Raw genomic sequence first — 22906 nt, forward strand, 5'->3', positions numbered from 1 at the left:
CGGCCCTCCCTGATCCCTAACGCTCAGTGGGCCTCCGTGGCTGGCTCCCAACATCTTCCCCTTTTTTATTTATTATTTTAGTACAAAACCATGAAACTCGGTGTTAAGCTGAAAAATGTTTCTTTTCAATACTCTGGAAATACCTGGAAATAGGCACAGCAAGACAAGAATTACTGTCCCGCAAATTCTTACATTAATAAGTATAGACGTTAATGACTTTTGATTAGCAAACAATGAGAAGTTATTAAATATGGAGCTAGTCAATTCATAGGACCGGAACTGCTTTTTAGCAACTTATGTCCTGTATGTCTTAATGTAATTTAGTGAGGTTTTTATTTAAGTCCGAATGATTTTAAATTTTAAGGATATGATTTTTATCTTGTCCCAAGTATGGACAGACTTATTTACCTCCAAAGGAATGAGGCAAATCCACTGAAACTCAGAGCGACATCAGAGAACCAGTTTTATTTTTAATGTCGCAAGCTCTTGTTTTACTGCTAACACTGCCTTTGTTTTTTAAAGCATTAACTTTTATTTTTTAACTTTTAATCTACAATTTTTTGAGTAGCCAATGTGATAGAAATATCCTTAGATAACTGATTAGCAAAGGTAGCTGTATGAACTTCCTTAGATAGAGCTACAGCTGAAACAGTTACTGAAGTAGTAATTGCTATTAATGCTATAATTTTTAAAATTAAGTAGCTAAAAAAATTTTTCTGTTTTTCTAACATAGCAGTAACCTTATATAATGTTTGTAAACCATTTCAGCATATTAACGGGATGACAAAGATATGGGGACCATTAAATAGGGGAGTTGCTTGAGAATGACAAATTTCTTACAAAAGGCCTTGGTTAAACAATTAGTAAAATGCATTCAGTACAAGATATCTTATAAACATTAGCACGATAAATAATTTTAACAGTTTGATATTCACTCTAAATAAGAAATATATAAGGAGATTGCAAGTATGCTCTAATATGGTATAACTGAGTTTGTCCAACGGATTTAGACAGGCTGCCTGGCTGAAGGGCTGCAAGAGCTCTCCATAGATGAGGTTGAATAATCTGCCGGACACCGTACTTGATGGACAGTACTGGAGGCACCCATCCATTGGAATGACACCTAGCTGCGGCAAGCGTATAGCCATTAAAAACCCCAGTCACTAATATATTCTTATACCAGGCACAGGATAGTCCACCTTAGAGTTATAAGCACAGTCTCTTCATCTCAGGAAGCCAGTATGTTGCTGGATGAGTGACCCGTCCTTTTCTGTATCATTGAAGGGGCAAACAGATGCTGATAGGCGTCTAGTGGCATGATAGGGTTAGTTCCTCCAGGCATTAACATTTGCAGCCATCATCCATCCTGATAAGGGCTTTCTGTACTTAGAGACTTAAAGGTAGATATTAAGCAAGAAGCCCGGTAATTATTAAAAGCAGAATTATTATATTATTATATTGAAAACTTTAGAGACATGTAGTTACGTTATAGCTTAAATTGAGAATTTAAAACAGGTAAACATTGGCAGGAGACAACAGTTTCCTTTGTTTTTATAATAGGTGTGACATACTTTTATAATAATTGATGTGCTAGAGAATGAAGCCCAGGTTATTCTCCATTCATTTTGTGGCAGGAAGCGGCAAAGGCTTAAATATATATTTCTTGTATGATTGTGTGAATAAACACAGAAACATGTAACTGGTTCAGGATCAGCAGTTGGCCTCACCTGGGCTGCCACTAGCCCAGCGGCAAGGTTGATAGCAGTTAGAGGTATTTCACTTTGAATGGCAAGTTGCAACTTTAAAGGCCCGCCCAGGCGGGTTTTGTTTAAGAAAGGCCAAATGGCCCAGAGACTGGCCATTTCATAAAAAAAGTCTTATTTGGCCAAAATTACAGTTTAACGATTTTGAAAAGAGAAAAAAAGAAAAAAAGAAAGAAAAACAACAACAACTAAAAAAACTTTGCTTTTTTTGTGTGTGTGTTGTTGCTCCGAGGCAAGACTTCCAAATTCTTTTAAGTTTGCCTGTATACCCCTAACAAGAAGAGTTAAGATGCCTGTTTACTTTATTTAAAAGCCTGTTGTGGGGCTTTTTCCCTTAGCAGGGGCTTTTGTTCACCCCCCTTTGAGACTTCATAGAGAAGTTAGGTATTTAAATTCTCTAGACTGCTATAGGAACAGGACCACACTTAGGGCCCCCCCCCCTTTTTTTTTTTTTTTTACAGTCGCTGATTGGGTTCTTCCTTTTTAAATTTTTAGCAGCACTTACTTCCCCTGGATGTTTTGAATTTCTTCTGGTTCAAGAAGTGTCTAGGGAAATAAGCTTATAAACTGTAATTAAAATGTATTTCAAATAGACAACACATCTTATGAGCATTTATGTTTGTGGCCCCCCTTTCCTTCAGAGGCCTACCATTAAACAATTTTATAGGTTTAACAAAGTTCATTTCAGGGATTTGGATCCTGAGTGATGAAATACCAAATACCTATGTTTAGTTAATTTATGTTTCCAAAGGATTTCTAGTGATTATTATGCTAACCTGCAGATTGAAATTATACTGTTCTAGTTTTATCTGATGGAGTTTTCCTTGGATTCGCCAAGGGGTGGGACAGGTTGCCACTTGGCCTGCAGTAGAAATGTTTAAACGCCTTTTAAAACCTACCTATAGGAAATTTATTTATGTCTAGCCTGTGCTAGCTACCCTGCCTCAATTATTTATTCTTTAGAGATTTTTTTTTGATCCCATAATCATTGGGTGCTGAGGGGTGAAGGTCTGTCTTCTGTAATTTCTTCAGAGCTGATAATGGGCGCAGTCCTGCCTAGCCAGAGATCAAAAATCTCTCCCTGTCTGACTTAAGGCGTCCAGATTTGTTTCAGCAGTGGCATTATTTTCAGGCACTGGCTGGAATTTTTGCATGACCATTATGTGGGCATAAAATTACTGAATTCTAGCTCAATAAAAGGAATAAAGTCAGGCCTACGTTTTGACAATTGTAGGCAGTGGCTGATTACCTTTTTATATAAAAGCTATAAGGTCTGAAGTTATTAGCATAACTTAAATGATAAACTTTAATTTCTGTGGCTTTATTACAAGTACCAGCTTTTGTATTTCTGGACTATAATGGTAGCCTGACAGATTGTTTTAGACTATAATTTGAACTAGGCACTTAAGTAAATTCTATATAAAATTTGAAGAGAAATCCGAAAATGTTTGGAGACTTGCATTCAGAAAAGATTTTATTATGCCTAGATTGTTTATAGAACTTCTTTTGTATGTATATTTTTTCTTTAACTTTCCTTATACCATTTTGGTGTGCTTATACCATTTTATTTTATTTATTTATTTATAGATAACCTTTTACAGTCATAATGTGAATTTACCTTTTAGTAATTGTTAGGTGAGACATTCAGTTTTTGGAACACCTTTAATTCCACTACAGAGCAGGTTTCAGGAGGAAGAAATTCAGTATGAGCACAAGGGCTAAAAACTTAGCCTTAGTATTAATTAAGAAATTAATTTGGACCCCAGCTACATTTATATAGACCCAAGGATTCTCTGAGCGGATGGCATACAGAGTGCTGCGGTGGGCCGTGCCCCTCCCCCTTTAGTCAACAGTCACTATCGCTGAGCTAGGTGTTTCCCCTCCCCTTCAGGAGGGGCCTCACCATCTCCTTAGCAGGTTTATCTTTATCGGGCCTTTTTTTGGGTGGCTGGAGCTTTTGCCTTTAGTGGCAACTGCCAATTTGTTTACCTTTCCTCTGGCTGGTGCTCATTTTGGAGTTCTTCTCCTTTTTTTTTTAGAGTGAACAGACCACGAAGATGTAAAATGATCTGTTCCTATTTATTTCTAAACAGGCAAAATTGTTAAAAATTCTCATGAATTACTAAACAGCAGCCTTAGTCGTAAGATGTGGACAATTAAATGAGCATAGCCAAAAAACACAAGCATTAGTGTTATTTAGCTTTACAGTATAAAGTAGAGACTCAGCATACATTACAAGACTCTGAGAGACTTCGTAACAGTTTTACAGGGACAAGCAGTGGATTATGATTTTAGGCAAGGCCTAGACCTTCAGAAACGGATTTAGTTTCAATTAACCTGACTTTTAGCATTTGAAAACGAGAACAGCCTATTCATTCCCTTGGTTGCCAGAGAAAGGTCACAAAATTGTTATTATTTTTTTAAGGCTAGCATTAACTTACATAGCATTTCTCCATTTCTTTACAGGTGGGTTAGAATGAGCTCCTTCAGAATTTACGAAGGAGAATGCAGGCTAAGGAAGGGAGGGGGAGTGGTCCCCGGAAAGAGTTTAAGATAACCAGTAACACATCTTATACACAACAGGCAATTTTCCATAGCCTTAACAACAAAAGGCAGAAATTTTAACAGCACCAGCGGGTTAGGACAAGACACCACTTAAATAAGAGGAGACAAGATGACATTGAAAAATATGTGCCAATCAAGTTTTTAGAAGACCATATGTCCCATTAAACAAAGCACAATAACTTAACCAGCTTTTTAACAGATTCAAAGTGAGAGACACCTGTTAGCAATTGATAGATGGGTATACCCCCAACACAGACTATTAACTTTTTTAGCCTCGAGAGTTTACAGAATTTCTTTTATTTGTTTCCATTAACTTTTACTTAACATGTTTGATGAACTTATACCATTCTTTGACATGTTTTAACTTTCTATTTTTGTTCTATGCTTTCTGTAACCAGCCCTTCTATTATAGAACAAAAATGTATTATTAAAAACATACTTTATATTATTTATATATTGGCTAAATACATCTTTTATTGCTTATATTATTTATTTTGGCTGAAAATTCTAGGATACACTTTTAAAATGAAGTGATAGAACTAGTTATTAGCAGAAATTCTTTTGCAGCAGTATTTAGAATTTGTAAGCTTTTATACTCACCTTGAAAGTTTTTTTTTTATTATTTGCTCATGCTCATTAATCCTCTTTGTTCTCAGTTTTCTCTCTGCTGAGAGCAGACTATGGCTCGCAGGCTCCGCCCCGCTCACAGGGGGGAGGGGAGGTGGGGCAAGGGTTGCCACGCTGCGCCTCGGCCGACCAGGCCGGGCTTTGTTTCCTGTGAGGCCAGGACTCTGAGCGTCTGTTTGGGTGGAAGAAAAGATTTTGCCCACGGTGGTGGGGGGGCTGTGGGGTGGGGGGGGGTTATCAGTTACGTACCTGATTTGGGCGGCTATAACAGAAATCAGGAAGATAATATGCTTAACCTGCAAAGCAAAACTTAGTGAGAAAGTGCTCTCAGGTGGCCATTTTACATTGAAGGATGGCCTCTTTTTTTTTTTTTGCAAATGATTTCATTCAGATTATCAGCTTTACTTTACGTCCGAGAAATAATCAGCCAAGAGTTAGAGTCAGTCTCTGTCCCATGTTTTCCGTCCACAGTAACACACATATAAACAGAGATAAAATTTAAAAAACGCAACCAACACAAAAATATACTTTCCTACAGCCGTAGAGACAAGGACAAAACCGATCTGAAGGCAAGCCCACACCTCTTGGTGCTGGGCTACCTTCAGATATGAGGACAGCGCTATCCTCCGAATGGGGGCATACCAGACAACCCCCTCTCTCAGACCGCCACTGCGTGCGAGAGCTACTGAGTCCACGCCTCTCGCGCCTGGACCCCCTCTATGCCTGCGCTTTCCAGCGCCTAGGCTCCCTCTGAGATCAAGAGACGTCTCCCAAGATCTCTGGCCAGCGGTCCTAGATAGCGCGTCCGCTTAACCTTATTCTGGCCTTATAAAATAGATATTGATATCTTACAAGAAGTGCACTAACAATGAGTAACAATTAAGCAGACAGACAATACAGTGCACTCCCCCATATGGAGACCCTACAGGCTGGGGTTGAAGGTCTCTGGAATAAAAAAATCTCGGTGGGGCCTCCCAATGTTAAACCCAAATTTCAGAATCCGAGAGACCAACAAAGAGCCAGCTCTGATGCAAACACACAAGGGTCTTTACTCAGGCTCGAGTCTGGGCTCACGCCCGAAGCAGCAACTTCAGGGACGAGAGCCCCGATCCAGCATGGCAAGCAGTTTTTATAATATATCATTACAGAGGGAGGGGAAAGAACTTTAAACTTGTTTTTACATGATAGGGTAATTTCTCCTAATGGGTACGGGGGCACTTGGGATTGGTCTGGTCCGTTCAGCTACCTGTGATTGACGGGGGAGCTGCTAAATGAGCAGAGTGGAATGTCAGCAGGCAGGCTAAGCAAAGGAATGTCCGGGAGGGGTTTATTACTTGATATTCACATACTGCTAGCAGCAGTGGCGGAAGCAATCGGTTATTTTATGAGACAAACAAAAATTAAACTTAACAAAATTCTAAGTACAAACACTACAAACAAATACAGTGAACGTGGGGTAGGAATTCATATAGTAATAGTTCTCTTAGAGTGTTTTTTTTTTTTTAATCTCTTGGGTCTCTCAAAAGTATTTCAGGGGGGCCAACAAAAGTTTAAAACAGAGTTTATTAGAGAAAGAGAGTGAGAGAGAAAAGGGTTTGGGCACCTTGAAAGAAAGACTAAAAAAAATTGACCCAGCAATCCCACTACTGGGTACACACCTCAAAGGAAAAAGAAATGGTTTTATCCTGCGCCTCTGGGAATCTGAGGTGAGTGGATTGCCTGAGCCCACGGGTTCGAGGCCCACCTGGGCAACTTGGCGAGACCTCATCTCTACAATAAATCAAAAACGAGCCGGGAGTGGTAGCGCGCGCCTGTAGTTCCAGCTACTTGGAAGGCTGAGGCAGAAGGATCACCAGAGCCCAGCAGGTCGAGGCTGCAGTGGCCGGGAGCAGCCACTGCACTCCAGTCTGGGCGACAGAGTGAGACTCCTACTCAAAAAAAAAGGGAATGGTTTTACCAAAAAGTGCTGCACTCATATGTTTATCGCAGTACTGTTCACAAACAAAGACACAGACTCCACGTTAGTGCCCATCAATAGGTGGATTGATATACCAGAAAATGAGGTACATGTATACCATGGAATACTATGCAACCATCAAAAAGAATGAAATCATGTCCTTTTCAGCAACACGGATGAAGCTGGAGACCATTATCCTAAGTGAATTAACACAAAAACAGAAAACCAAATACTTCATGTTCTCACTTATAAGTGAGAGCTAAACAGTAGATGCACATAGACACAAAGATGGAAACAATAGACATGGGGAACTCAAAGTGGGGAGTGAGAGAGGAGCAAGGGTTGAAAAACTATCTATTGGGTTATATGTTCATTGTTTGGATGATGAATTCAATAGAAGCCCAAACCCCAGCATTATGCAATATACTCATGTAACACACCTGCACAAGTACTCCCAAATCTAAAATAATTTTTTAAAGGTTCATTCATTCAATTTAAAGGAGAGATAAAAGAAAGGAGTTCTTTTAATTTAAATGAAAAATAAATTTTAAAAAAAGAACTCTTCTATAGTATTTAAAACATAATTTTATTTTTCATTTTGTGTTTATCACAACATCCTCAGCACCAGCAAGCATACCTAACACTCAGATCTTGGTTTTCAAATTTCATTTTTCAGCAAATGGAAACAGGACTCATTGTAGAAATGGCTGACTACAGGTCTGAGGCAGAGAAAGTACATGATGAGCTTGGAACATCTTGCGGTTCTAGAAAGTAAGGAAGTTCTTGGAAATAAGAATGTGTCAAAAGAAACAGGAGCCAACTTAAAGTGGCTCCCTACAGTCAAATATGGGCAATTTGAGCAACAAAATAAAGATAGTTATGAATCATTACTCATAAAATAGAAATAAACACCCATGAGTCCATATTGATACAAATAAATCAATGGAGAAGTAGAATTACAGCTAATAAATGTAGAAGAAATGCGAAAATAGAAAAATCATCATTTTTTAAACAATACAGTAATAGTTGGTTCAAGCAAGAAGAATCATCAGTGGATGCTAAAAATTTGTGGTCAAAAGTATGATGAGGGCTGGGTACAGTGGTACACATTTGTACTCCCAACACTTTGGATTTGGGCCGAAGTGGGAGAATTACTTGAGCCAAGGAGTTTGAGACCAGCCTGGACAACATAACAAGACGTCATCTCTGCAAAAAAACTTTTTTTAATTAGTTGGGTATGGTGGCATATGCCTGTAGTCCCAGTTACTCCAGAGGCCTAGGCGAGAGGATCCCTTGAGCCCAGGAGGTTGAAACTGTGGTGATCTGTGATCGTACCACTGCGTTCCAGCCTGAGTAAAAGAGTGAGAATCCTACTCAAAAAAAAAGATGAGAAACAGAACATTTTCAGGACCCCAAAACATTGCTTCACAGGATAATTATTAATTATAAAGGAAAACATAGCAACTTCACTGTAGGAAAACAGGATGACATCACTGTAATTAAGTGACTGAAGTTAATATCACCAACAACAAGTCATAATTATATCATGTACCTCCTGATATAAGGCACATCGTTTCTACGATATTTTTGCCAAAAATTCGTAACCTCACTCAAATCATTAGAAAAAAATTAGACAAACCCAAACTGAAAAATATTTTAAAACTAACTGACCTGAGCTTATCAAAAATAGCAAGGTCATGAAAAACAAGGAAAGATAGAAGAGCTGTCACAAGCTGGAGGAAACTAAGGAGACATAAAATTAAATGCAATGTGTAATCGATTTAAAAATAAAAGCATAAATGAAGATACAATGGGTTCGGCCACTGTGGACTCTGTTGGACATGACAATTTAGTGTTGGAGATAGTAAATGGCGAGACTAGTGACAAGAGTGATAAAATCAGAGATGCTGACAGTTTATATCACGAAGGGCTGATGGTTCCAGACCAGCCATACTTGTGTTTCACCCTTTATATGTAAGAGGGGAGATACTGAAGGATTAAGAAGAGGAGCATTCTGTTAGGCTACTATGTCCCAAGTTGAGTTGCAGGGACCAGATCTGAGACAGGAGATTTGGGAGCCAATCTCCAAGATGGCCTCCAATAATTTTCGCTTCCTGCTATTCATGCTCTTATGTGGCCCTTCTCACACTGCATGAAGACTACATGTTTCAGGTTTCTTTGCAGCTAGATGCGACCGTATGACTAAGTTCTAGATAATGAGATATTAGAAATGTATGTAATTTTCAGAAATTATCCTTAAGTGGAGGGGTGTACACATTTTTGCCCTTTCTCCCTCCTGCTGGTTAGAATATGAACATGATGTTGGAACCCCAAGCAGCCATCTTATATTATGAGGTGAAACCCATATTGTGGATGGTAAAACAGCACTACAGGAAGTGGGTTCCCAAGCCATTCTTTCAGTCCTGGGATATTTATCTCTAAACTTCATTTATGTGAAGAAAAAAATCTATCTTGTTTAAGGCACTGTTTTGGGGAGTCTTCTATCATTCACAACAAACCTAAAATAGCTCTGTTAATTAATGAGAACTTTAAAATGTCCAATTGCCAAGCAAGCAAACCCCCTCCCCCAACTTATTTTGTTTGTTTTAGTCAGAGTCTGACAGTGGCACAATGATGGTTACCATAGCCTTGATCTCCTGGGCTCAGGCACTCCTTCCACCTCAGCCTTCCAAGTAGCTGGGACTACAGGTGCACACGACCACATTTAGATAATTTTTTGATTTATTGTAGAGACAAGGTCTCATCAAGTTGTCCAGGCTAGTCTTGAACTCAGCTCAGGCAATCCTCTCGCCTTGGCCTCCCAGAGTGCTGGGATTACAGGCGTGAGCCACTGCACCCAGCCCCAAGCCATTATTTTAGGTGGGCACATGATAAAATGGCTATGAAGAAAAAAGGCAAGTAAATAGTTTTAATAACATGAGTTCTTACAATTGTAAAGCTGGACCATGAAGTACAACAAAAACAACTTACCTGCCAAGGCTCAAAGTCAGGTATATATGCACAGGTGTTTCCTGGAATATATGGCCCATGACCTTCTTTACATCTACTTAGATGATCCAGAGCATATGCCATTGAATACACAGCTTGTTTGACATTGTTTGTATTTCTTAGCTGAGACACATCCAGGTAGGTATTTTTAAGGTCTTCCAAATTCTCCTCTCCAGTGCAGAATTTATCAGACATGGCATGTAATCTGTCTTCTTGACCAGTCATGTTCACTCTATGGTCAATGTTGTATGGAACACTACTATAGGGCCAAGTACAGTTAAATGCGGTTTGCCAGAATTCGATGGTCAGTACATCATTTGGATCTTTGCTGGGATGTGTGTCATAAAGAAACTCTTTTAATCCTGGTATATCAGCTCTTGGTATTGCAAATCCAATACTTCCACCAAAATATGGAAAATATTCAGGCTTTGCAATGAGAGTTGACGTAATCCACGCTTTGCTCGCTATCCATGTTCTGTCTGTTATGTTATGGCAAACCATCTCCAGTACAAAAGGACTGAGGTCAATGTCAGATGCATAAACAACAATGACCCTGGCAGTGGAGGTCTTTACGACATCAACACTCTGCATTTTCTCATTGGAATAGACTTTGGGAATGATTTCGGAGAATGCAATACAGAGGTTGGTATACTCTGTGTTTTCTTTAAAAATTTTTACTCCATATTTTCCATGGTCATCATCAGCTGCTATGGTGCCTACCCAAACCCAACCAAAGTGTTGGATGAGGTCTACCATGGCCTTTGACTGGATCCTATCACTGGTTATTGTACGAAGATAAGATGGAAACTGGTATTTGTCACTAAGAATTGAGCAGGTAGAGGCATAGCCCACCTACAATTGAAAATATTCATGCAGTTATTAGAAAGCAATAGCCAAATCTCAAATTACACAATTTCACACAGTTTTTATTGGAGCAAGAGGGAACTTAACAGTTCTTCTCCCTTGTTTATCACATCCTTCCCTGGACAAAAGGACTTCTGCTCCTCTCCCTACCCCATGGATGGGGACTGTTGGGCCCTCCTAGGGACCATTTTCTCACCACCCACCCCCCACCTCCATCCAAGGGAGTTGGAGGAGCTAATTATTAAAATGAGGACATTTAATTCACTACTTTTTATAGGTGCAAGTGAGGTCACAGCAGTGAAAGGGAGACCATTTGCCCTTTTTACCACGCACTCCAGAGACGAAGGATGGAGTGGATTCACAATTTGTTCCTCAAGTCCAGTTTTCTCTCTCTCCCCCCCCCTTCCTCTCTCTCCCTCACCCACTCTCTCTCTCTTCCCTCTTCCTTTCTCTCTCCCTGTCTCTTTGTCTCTGTCTCTGTCTCCTCACCCCCTCTCACCATCTCTTCTCTTGTTTTTCTGAGCCAGGACTTCTTTTGACTATGTAGATCCCAAGACTTAACTTGAGAAAGGTGATGGAAACTTCAGGTCTAAGTCATGTTTTCCAACAAAGTTAGAAACCCTCATTTTATAGACATTTGTCTAAGTAAATGAAAAGATACCTTTTTACTCATTTGGCCAGTGATCTCTGTATGTATTTTCCATCAGTGGGTCAGATGGTTATGAACTCCTCACCATCTTACATGCATTTCTGCTGTAGCTTACCCTCAACCACACCACACTACAGTCAAGAATATATGTCACATTCTCCCCAGTCCATCCCTTTCCCAGGTCATGTTATTGGTTCATCACCTCCAATAGGACTTTCTATACTACAGTTTCATAGCTCCATGTCTGTCAATTCCTTCACGAGTCCCAGAATATTCCTCTTTCCTCTACCCTATGTCCTATTCTTATTCCATTCGCTGAAAGAGTCTTGTTTAAGGAGAAGAGATACCTGATTCCTCATTCTGGTCACACTATTTATCAGTGTAAGGTCTTAGACAAGTTACCTAAACCTTCTGAACCTCAGTTTCCCCAGGAGTGAAGTCAAGGTTGCTCAATACATTAAATAGCAAATGTGAAAGCGTCTATCACATAGATTTCTTTTACCTTTTTGCAGATTTACCACATGGATTTCGAGGAGAAAACCTATCTAGAAGTTTCTACCTGGTGCCTGGACCACAGTCAGTATTTGGTGGAAGATGGAGTTCATAGTAGCAGCAGTCTGAACTTCCTGAAGCCCACATTTAAGGTGTCAGCTCTGTCAACCATTCCCTCCTCTTGGTTCTGTTTCTCGATAGTTACCTGTTTCTTTTACATTTATATTTGCAGATTTACAAGAAATATCCTATGTAAATGCTACTTTTTTACAATTATTTCAAATTCTCCCATTACTTCAATAACACAAATAAGCTTAATCATCATTCACATTAAAAAGTCCTGACAATTGCTACTTGAATGACTCATCCTTAGAAATAAGTATAGAGCTTTATTTATATTTTCTTAGTCATCTATTTTTACTATCATCTCTTCTTATGTTGAAATATGTCTCCATTCTGAATTAAAATAATTAAATTATAATAATATTAATATTATTTATGTTAAAATAATCTGTAAAGTTAGCATCCCACAAACTCTAGCTATCTTATATAAATCCAGACCCATTTCAGTATGTTACTGTATGAACCAAAAGGATCATAGATAATAAGCATTAATATAGGCAAGAAACAAAATGAGTTCCTTATACTATCCGTTGATCAACCAACACGTGTTTATCAATCACCTACACTGTGTTTCAACATTGCTACAGGGTATTAAGCTGATTGAGATGTGAATATACAGATTGCTTTTTTTACTCATTTGGCCAGTGATCTCTGTACATATTTTCCATCAGGGGGTCAGGTGGCCATGAATTCCTCACTGTCTTACATGCCTTTCTGCTGTAGCTTACCCTCAACTCCACCACTCTACAGTTAAGAAAACAGGAAATGTCAAGGGAAATAGAAGATCTCAAATTGCCTCTAAGTAGGCATTGATGCTCACTTGCTAAGGCCTGACTGAATATAATTATTAGAGGCACCTGCATCACCACTGTCCCTGTTTGTCTCTGCGACTCAACCCAGCCTCACCTGAGCACCTTGCTATTTGCTGCAATTTCCACAAGCACAGTTTTTGTTTTAAGTTAGTACCCAGCACAATAATGTGAGATACCTGAGGTAAATAATACAACCCTAGAATTCTTGAAGCAGCAACTGATAATGATGAACCACCTGCTCCAACAATCCCTGCCAGAAGGGCTCCAGTGCTGTTTCTAAAATTGGACTTGTTTTCTTCCTGCCCTGTAAGGAAAACCAAAGCCGCTTCCACCGATTTGGAGATGGTGAAACAGGTATCAAAGATCTGATAGCCCAATGCGATGTTGGGCAAAATATCCGCCCTCTCGTTAATCTCCTTGATTGTGTGAATCATGGTTTTCATCCAGCAGAATCCCCGAAAGTTAAACCTGAAAAGAAAACAGCTTTTGTAAGTTAGAAGGTGGGTCTTTGAGGGGAAAGACAGCTTTTAGTTAGAGCGTGTTGACAGAACATCTGCAGACACCTCACTTGTCTGAATATGCGAATATTCCATAAATGATATTACAAACTTGAAGGACTCGTGTATAAATCACATTCATCGCTGATTCGTTTGGGTTGGGAAGCAACTTTCTGCATTTTTTTTGCTCAATGTATATCTTTCAAATGCTATAATCGCCTCAAACTATTGATTATCTCTTTCACAACAATCTTCTTACATTCACAATTCTCCCCACCAAACTGAGCACCCATAATCCATCAGCACATTTTCTCCCATTCACTGAAAGTCCCTGGTGCCATATAATTCTCCTTTCTCTCCTCCTTACCTTCTCTTGCTTTCTCCTGGACATTAATTTTAAAAATTATGTAAACACATGAAGATACTTATGCTAGGAGTACATAAAAGCAATACATAAAATTTATATATACTATGACTTCAAATACATAATTTTTCCATTCATAGTTTGTTAATGTTAATGGGTTTTTTATTTGAAAATGTCTATTTTTTACTATACTTACACATAACCATAAACAGGATGCTCCTCCTTTCTATTTCCCAGCCATTAAAAAGGGGAAATATAGCCAGGCTCGGTGGTTCAGCCTGTAATCCCAGTGCTTTGGGAGGCTGAGGTGAGTGGATTGCCTGAGTCTGAGGGTTCGAGACCTGCCTGGGCAACTTGGTGAGACCTCATCTCTACAATACATCAAACATTAGCCAGGCATCATAGCGTGTACCTGTAGTTCCAGCTACTTGGAAGGCTGAGGCGGAAGGATCACTGGAGCCCAGTAGGTCAAGGCTGTGGTGGCCGGGAGTGGCCACTGCACTCCAGCCTGGGTGACAGAGTGAGACTCCAACTCAAAAAAAAGGAAGTATTTATCCTGCAGTTCGTTGCTACATTTTCTTTTCAATTCCTTCTCCATTGAAAAAATAACTATTTTATTCAAAACTCTTTCTTTCCAGTTTTAACCAAGCTTTAACTTATTTGAAAGCAATTTTCCCCAATACTTTTTTTCTCTTAGTATCTTGTGTAGCTGTAGTATCTAACTCAATATCTTCTACCCAATAAGTATTTTTTGAGTTAAATATCGAATAGCAACAATAGCAACTAGCCCTGTTGACACATTGGAATTTTCCTTTGTGTCTCTTTAATTGAGTTTTCAGTTTTAGTTTTAATTTACTATGCAGTTACTGAATTCCTCCTGTGCTAGACACTATAAATATAACCATAAACAAGATAGACAATTTGTATTAGGCAGGTCTGTCTTTTATCTCTTGTGGATTTTTAAAAAACACATTGTCATTCCTTTCATGTACATATATGCCAAATTCATGAAGTAAAATAAAGTACTAGCCACCCAAATTCAGGCTGCATTGATTATGCCAATCCCAAGATATCCCTAAGTGAATTATTTTCAAAATGGAATGTACTTTTTTCACTATTTCTCAATATATATACCAACACTTTGTGGGACAAACTAGTATTCTTCCATTTCCTTTCTTTTCCTTTTAACCTTGCTAGGAAAACAACCTTCAGAAATTCCAATGAATACTGGAGAATAAATTAAGTGATTTTTATTTATGAACTATGAGTGCATGATATTATGTCAAACTGTAAGGGTTAATTTTATGTCATCAGGGATTGAAGACATAAAAACTTCCATGACTCTAAGACAATGCAGCTTTAAGCAAACACTTTCTCCTCCTTCCTTCCTTTGCCTCACTATAAGAAAAAAGACATTTAGAAGGTCTAGGAAAGAGATAAGTATGAACTGATTCCAATCTTTTCCTCTTGCCACCATTACAACTAGTCCATTCCTCTAATGATATCTTAAATATGGAGCATGAAATATAATCAAAGGACAGGAGTTGTGATCAGTAGTTTTTTTTGTTTATTTGTTTTTTATGGGGGTCACAGTCTGCCACTCAGGATGGAGTGCAGTGGCATGATCATAGCTCATCACAGCCTCGACCACCTGGGCTCAGGTGATCCATGCCCCTCAGTCAGCTGAGTAGCTGCGACTACAGGCGTGCGCCACCACGCCTGGCTAATTTTCTGATTTTTGTAGAGACAGGATCTCGCTATGTTGCCCAAATTGGTCTCCAACTACTGGGCTCAAACAATCCTCCTGCCTCTGCCTCGCAAAATGCTGGGGTTACAGGAGTGAGCCACCACGCCAACCTAGTAAAGATTTAATGCTGTAAGAAGTTGCTAAAATTTTTACAACATGTATTTACTATTATAATTACCAAGAAACACCATGGAAATACTTACCATATAATGTAAAACGCTCAATATAAAATAGTGTCTGTAGTGTGGTCACAACTATGCAAAAATAATGAATGTATTTGTTTAAAGGACTGAGAAAGCATATAGGAAATAAAACGAGCTATTTTCTTATACTAGGTAGAATAGTGAATAATAGCTTTGCTTTTAATTTCAGGCATTCTTTTCATATGTGAAGTTTAGGGGGTGTGTGATCGAATCTGTGTTTGCCTTTCTTATAATGAATTACTAGCAAATTCAGATGAGCAATCATGGATCCCATTTCTTTACACAAAAAGTTGGGGTTAGGGGAGTAAGAGGTAGAAGCCTCCCAACAGCTGAAGAAATTGTGCTCTGAAATAAATCAGTGTTTCCACACTGTGTATTTTCACTTGAGGAGGGTTTGACCTATAACAATAAACCTGCAACACTGCATCATTCTGCATCAGTGCTTCTCAAACCTTGATGTGTACATAAATCACCAGGTGGCCTTCTCAAAGTGCAGGTTCTGATTCTGCTGGTGTGGGACTACAGCCCAGGAGCCTCCATTTCCAACAAGCTCTCAGGTGATGCTGATACTGCCAGCCCACAGACCAGCCAGCCTCTGCAGAGAAACACTGTGCATCATGTAAAACCCATCTTTTTTCTGTCTGAGCTACAGTAGAAAAGGACCCACTGAAGACCAAGCTTTTCCAGTTTCTAAGCATTACTAGACGATCCACCTTGGAGAAATTGAGGCCGACTAACAGGAAGTACCTATCCTGAGTCAAATAGATAGGTCAGAGTCAGGGCTACCAACCCGGCTCGGTTTCAGACTCTGATCCCCATACCCACCACCTACAACCGATGTGAAAAGAAGGCTTACCCTTCACATTTTGCTGACACTGGCTCCAAAATAGACTCGTTTGCTGGGATGGTCCTGGAGTGAATAGGAAACAGTCCTCCAATAACAAGTGAGTGGTTTTTGGCATCTACATACCCATTAAAATCAAACTTGCCCAGCAACCGGCAGGTGTTCTTTTTTCTCTTCATTGGCTTCAGTGCCCAATTTAGTCAATAAAAGTGCAAGAAATCCCAGAATCAGGCATTTCTTTTGAATGGCCATTTTAACAAGTGAGGTTGGGGGAAATGATACAAGATTTAATGAGGCATCCTGATGGAGCAGCAGTAAGTGTGTGTACAGCTTGTCCCAGCAGACCCAGCTTGCCACTACTTGCTATATAATTGTCATGTCTCTATCAATCACAGAGCCGCATACTCCCTTGTAATTTATGGATCTGAACTAGTTGCTGAGTCAATCTTTTTGAAAAGAGACTCATAAAAAAATATATCTTTTATGCTTCACAATAATATATAATGACATAATATTGAGTTTAGGATTTAAAAGAGTCATTTCACTTTATAGAAATGGCTCCTGTCTTGTTTAGCATGTTAGCCTCATTCATTCTCACTTCAGTCAAACTTCTGGAAGCTTCTCTTACCCAATGGTGAGGAAGAGCATCCTGCTTTATCACAAAGGATGAGAGAGGTGACAGCAGACCAAGCTCTTTCTCTCCTTAAAGGAATAGAAAAAGTTGAGTGGAAAACCAGTGATTTAGAATAGAAGGCATAATTCTTAATGTGCTCTGCCATTTTTATTAGCGTGGTGGTGGTAAAGTCACTTAATTTCTGTGACTCAAGTTTTCCTCATCAGTGACTGGGATGATAATATGAGGGGCAAACCCCCAAAAAGCAAAATTATCTTTTTTGGAGGGTGGGTCTTTTGTAGTACAGGCTTCCCCCACTAGGTAAATGTTCTGGGAACCCATCAGTTTTTTTGGAAGTTTTGAGAAAGTTGTGTCATGATTTGCAGAAGAAATGTCCCAAGTTGTGTCAAAGAGCACTGGTTCTTCCACCATGACAATGCACCTGCCCACATTGTGCTGAGTGTTTGGTAGTTTTTGACCAAAAACAGCATGAGCCCTGTCCCCCAATCTTCCTATTCACCCGATCTCACATTTTTTTGTTTCCCTGGATTTAAAAAAGTCCTCAAAGGAAAACGTTTTGCCAATGTGGAAGAGGTGAATCAAAAAACGGCGCAAGCACTAAAAGGTATCAAAATTGACAAGTTCAAAAACTGTTTTGAGCAGTGGAGAAAGCATTTCAATGGGTGTATTGCATCAGACAGAAAGGACTTTGGAGGTGACTGAAGTCTAAACATGTAAGAATACACAATTATTTATAAATAAATTCATTTTGGGGGGGTCCCCCTTATAAACTCCCCTAGAAAATTTTTGTAAAGCTTATAAGGGTTTAATGACGTTTTTTATACTCATCATTTTCTTAACCTGCACTTTAAGGTGCTGTGTTGTCCTCAGCTCATGTTGTCTTTGCCACTGATTCAGGTTCGTATCCTGGGTTCTTTTCTGAGAATCCCATCTCCTCCCTTTCTTGCAAGGCTCTTCTCAGAGATGTCCCCCAAGTTCTTTCTCCAGGTCAACGCACCACGGATTCCCACTTCCCAGTCTCTCTCTCTGCCCCTTCTTGAGCATTTGCCCTCAGAGTATAAATTTGCAGGGTATTTTCAGAACACAATCCAGCACTGTGTGTCTGGAGCTTAAAAAAACCTGTACACCCTTTGATCGTGTGATTTTACTTCAAAGTATTTATCTTCATGAAGCAATAGGGACCCACACAAATAGGAAGTATAAGGCTATTGAGCACAGGTGTTTGTTTGTTTGCTTGTTTGTTTGTTTGTTTGTTTTAATGAGTTGGGATCTCACTCTGCTGCCCAGACTGGAGTGCAATGGCACAATCATGACTTACCACAACCTTGACCTCCTAGGCTCAGGCAATCCTTCTGCCTCAGCCTCCCAAGTAGCTGGGATTACAGGCATAAGCCAACACGCTCAGCTAATTTTTTTATTTTTTGAAAAGACGATGTCTCATTATGTTGTTGAGGCTGGTCTCGAACTCCTGGGATCAAGAAATCCTCCTACCTTGGCCTCCCATAGTAATGGATTACAAGTGTGAGCCACCACACCTGACCCAGTTTTATGTATAATACTGTAGTAAAGAATGGAGGAAACTAAATATATACAATAGGAAATTTTTTTTTTAATTTTTTATTTTAAAGAGGTGGGGTACAATTTAGGGTTAGGTATACAAATGTTCATTATGCCAGTACCCTTGTTGATGAGGTATGCCACCCCCAGCAGATTCCCACTACTGTCAATCCTGTCCCGCTGACAGCAGTTTTCCAATGCTGCCAATCCTTTTCTTATAGTATTAGGGAATTTTTAAATCAGTTATGATTTATTCAGATGATGGAATACAAAGGAGCCATTTAAGTCATGTTTTAGAAAAATATTTACGCACAAAAGATAAGCTTACAATATGCTTTAAGTGCAGATAACAGACAATAAAACAGTATACAAAATGACATTCTAAATTTCTAAAATTTACCAATATTTTATAGCTCTCTCCCACCTATGCATTTCCATTAAAAGGACTAAAAGAAACCACTGCAGGATAATGAAAATGTGATATCCACATGCACACACATACACACCATGGAATACTATTCAGCTATGAAAAGGAATGAAATTATGTCTTTTGCAGCAATTAGATGGAATTGGAGACCGTCCTCCTAAGTAATGCAGGAACAGAAAACCAAACACCGTATTTCTCACTTATAAGTGGGAGCTAAACTTAGGGGCTGCAGAGGAAGAAAGAATAGCATAATGTATATTGACGACTCAGAAGGGGGAGGGGAAAAAGGGTGAAGGGATGAAAAATTACCAATCAGGTACAATGTGCCCAGGTGGGAGTGGAGGGTATACTTAAAGTCCAGACTTCGCCGCCATACCATACATCCATGTAACCAAAAATCATGTGTACCCCCCTAAAGCTATTGAAATTTAAAAAAAAAAGAAACCATTGCAAGCCAGAAATCAAAAGAAAGAAAAAAGAAGGAAAAACATGACCTTTCCTGTCTCTTTAACAAGTCAATCGTTTTCATGTTTCCATGTTCATTTCCAGTTCAAATCAGCACTCAGGCAGAACTTGGTGTTCAATTACATGTGACTTGAATTTTCATTTTTATACCTTTCCACATCTTCCCACATGTTCTACAACACAATTACACCCCCACATATTTGCCACCCTTATATCATTAGCACCTGGTCCACCTCCCCTTCTTCCTCATGAAGGTCACTCCTTTATTGCATCCCGACTGAAGAATTTCCCTTTTGAGAAAATCTCCTCCTGACCCTGGGAAATCCCCAAAGAGAGCCTCCCATGACTGCTTCTCTGGTGAAATTTGGGTCCATGCCTCAGTCCACCCACAGCTGACTCTGCCTGCACAACTGAGCCAGTCGATGACATACCCCTGGGCACTGAGTGACATTGCAGTCTGCCCAATGTCACACAAGTCTTGACTTTCTAAAGTGTAGATTTCAGCCTGGGCACATTTCAACCTTGTCTCCACAAAAAAACAAAAAATTAGCCAAGTGTAGTGGCCTGTACTCCCAGCTACTCAGGAAGCTGGGATGGGAAGATCACCTGAGCCTGAGAGGTCAAAGCTATAGTGAGTCATGACCATGCCATCCTGGATGACAGAGTGAGACCCTGTCTCAAAAAAAAAAAGTGTGGCTGGTTCACAGATTCCATGCTAATGCCTTAAAAATGATGCTGATTTATTTGCAATGGCAAAAACATGGAACCAACTGTGCTGCCCATAGAAAGAGGACTGGATAAAAAAATGTGGTACATATACACAATGGAATATTACACAGCCATAAAGAAGGACAAAATTATGAACTTTGCAGCAACTTGGATGGACTTAGAGGCTATAATACTGAGTGATCTATCACAGAAACAAAGAACTGAGTACCACATGTTCTCACTCATAAGTGGACCTTGAACCATTATCATAATACTCTAAGAAAGGGATTGGCATAGTGGGGAACTGCCCGGTGGGGGGGGGGTGGTATTGGCAGTAGTGGAATACTGCCAGGGGAGAGAGAGGCACACCTCATCAGCAAGGGTACCTGCAAAATGAACATTTGTATACCTAACCCTGAATTGTACCCCACATCTTGAAAATTTAAAAAATTTTTTAAAAAGATATAGCCGATTTCTCAGGGAATTTCTCACAGAAATTTTGGCAATTGACCAAGAGATTTATGACCAGAAGGAACTCTCTAAAAAAAAAAAAAAGAATGTATTTTATTCATGCTATCTGAGAGAAATAAATCAACAAGTCAAAATTTAAAAATTTGAATGATGCTGACAAGACTTAAAGAAAAGTCTGATTCCCAGGGAAATCTCTCCCCAGATATGCTTCAGAGTTTGCCTTGTCCAAACAAAATGGCACTCTTCATGACAGACAACATCTCACTCACTGCCTGAGATTCCCTCTCTGGAGCTGTAAGGGTTAAGCTCATGGCCTCTCTCAGACCTATCTGGAACTGTTCCTCCCTCATTTTTTATCTCCCTTTCTTACCAGAAGGCAGCTGTTTCCAGCAATTACCCCTCTTGTTGCCAAGGGTTACCCTTACACAAAGGTATGTTTATCACCAAAGCTGTTTGTCTTAATCCTCTGGTGAAAAGTTGTACTAAAGATGACAAAATACATATATATATTAAAATAGATGATTTTAAGTTCGATTAATAACGACAAAAAACTAGCATTGTTATAGCATTTTACATTTTACAAATGATTTTCACATACCTTAGTCTTCTTGTGGGTCAGGAACGAGATCCGGTGTTGATGAGACTTCCGGTTCATCTGCAACATCTGGTATCAGTGTGTTTGAAATTCCCAGGACAATGGCATATTTTACCAGGGCCGCAGTGAATACATTCTCCACATGTGGTAGAGTTCATCAGTGATGAGGCAAAGAAAAGGAAAACAAACCCAGGCTCTCATACAGAGTTTTTATAACTTGCACAGTGATGGATGCTTTAACACCTCATTTTGCCTTCATAACCCCTACATAACTGATTTTGTTTTGTCACTTTACAAATGAAGAGATGTGACTTCACAGAACTAGTGCATGCTCAAGAACAGACACCAGAGCCCAGGTTGTTTCGGAGGCCTTGGGATAGAGGGAAAGGACACGGACCGAGTTCAGGAAGCGGGGATGGTAGGTCCAGCCTCTTCACTTTTTGGCCTTTCCTGCATCTCTTTGGACCGCAGACCCCTCATCACTAAACAGGGAGACTTCAGACTAAGCTAAGTGTCCTCACAAAGTCAGCAACATTCTGGTCCTGAGTGAGCCTTTCCGAGGTTCAGATTTGGTAATGGGCCAGGCATGGTGGCTCACACCTATAATCCGAGCACTTTGAGAGGCTGAAGTGGAAGGATTGCTTGAGCCCAGGAAGTTGAGACCAGCCAAGGCAACTTAGCGAGATTTCATCTCTACAAAAAATAAAAAAGCTGGGTATGGTGGCACATACCTATAGTCCCAGCTACTCAGAGGATTGAGGCAGGAGGATCACATGAGCCCAGAAGGTAAAGGCGGTGATTGTGATTGTGCCAATGCATTCCAACCTAAGCAACTGAGTAAAACCCTGCCTCAAAAAAAAAAAAAAAAATCCATAATCATATGCTGCCAGCACAAGTGGTAGCATGCTGTGTCCTTACCTATCGGGATGAGATTATGTCTTCAATACTTTGAGCCTAATTACTATTTTCACAGGACTCTGACTTTAAGGACACCTGATGAAGGCAGAAGACACCAGAAGAATGTTGGTGCAAGTTTAGTCCTGTGTGTCCACAAGCAAATTCCTAGATCTGAGCCTGTGCGAGCTGTGTCTGATCCCTGCAGTTTTCTAGGGCCCTAGGGAAGGCCAGACTTCCTTCCAAGAATAATAACACATTCTGTCTACACTTGCCTTTGTCTTCAAACAAAAGAAAACACCTGAGCTCCTGGAGGTTCTGAGAAACTCCTTATTAACCAGACTGAGAATATTGAAAGGCTGTTACATGGTATAACGCAGTAACCTCCAATCTGAGAAGTCTTGCATGTCATCTTTACCTCTTCCAAAGAAGTCACCCAGAGGTCCAGCCGGGAAAGATACTGGTTTATTAAAATTTAGGGAGGCACCGATGGCAGCAGTTCGGAGAAGAAGCTGCACCTTGGGCAATATAGCAAGCAGTTTTATTTATTTATTTTGTTGTTTTAATTTTAATCAATATTTTTTATTATGATATTGTGGGGTACAGTTAAGGGTTAGGTATACAAATATGCTTCATTCA

At 39.6% G+C, this 22906-nt stretch overlaps 1 protein-coding gene across 1 annotated transcript in view; it reads right to left on the reverse strand.

Moving 5' to 3' along the window:
* LOC103274178 (vomeronasal type-2 receptor 1-like) overlaps positions 1-16768 on the reverse strand; it is a 28709-nt gene extending 11941 nt beyond the window's left edge. Inside the window, 4 exon segments of the mRNA XM_008071640.1 lie at positions 9904-10773; positions 13038-13329; positions 16529-16686; positions 16688-16768. Coding sequence (XP_008069831.1) covers positions 9904-10773; positions 13038-13329; positions 16529-16686; positions 16688-16768 — 1401 coding nt within the window.
* Positions 16769-22906: the final 6138 nt, after the last annotated feature.

The sequence above is a fragment of the Carlito syrichta genome, unplaced genomic scaffold (genome assembly GCF_000164805.1).
Source record: "Carlito syrichta isolate Samal-C Ts95f unplaced genomic scaffold, Tarsius_syrichta-2.0.1 Scaffold314595, whole genome shotgun sequence".
In the NCBI taxonomy this organism is placed as follows: domain Eukaryota; kingdom Metazoa; phylum Chordata; class Mammalia; order Primates; family Tarsiidae; genus Carlito; species Carlito syrichta.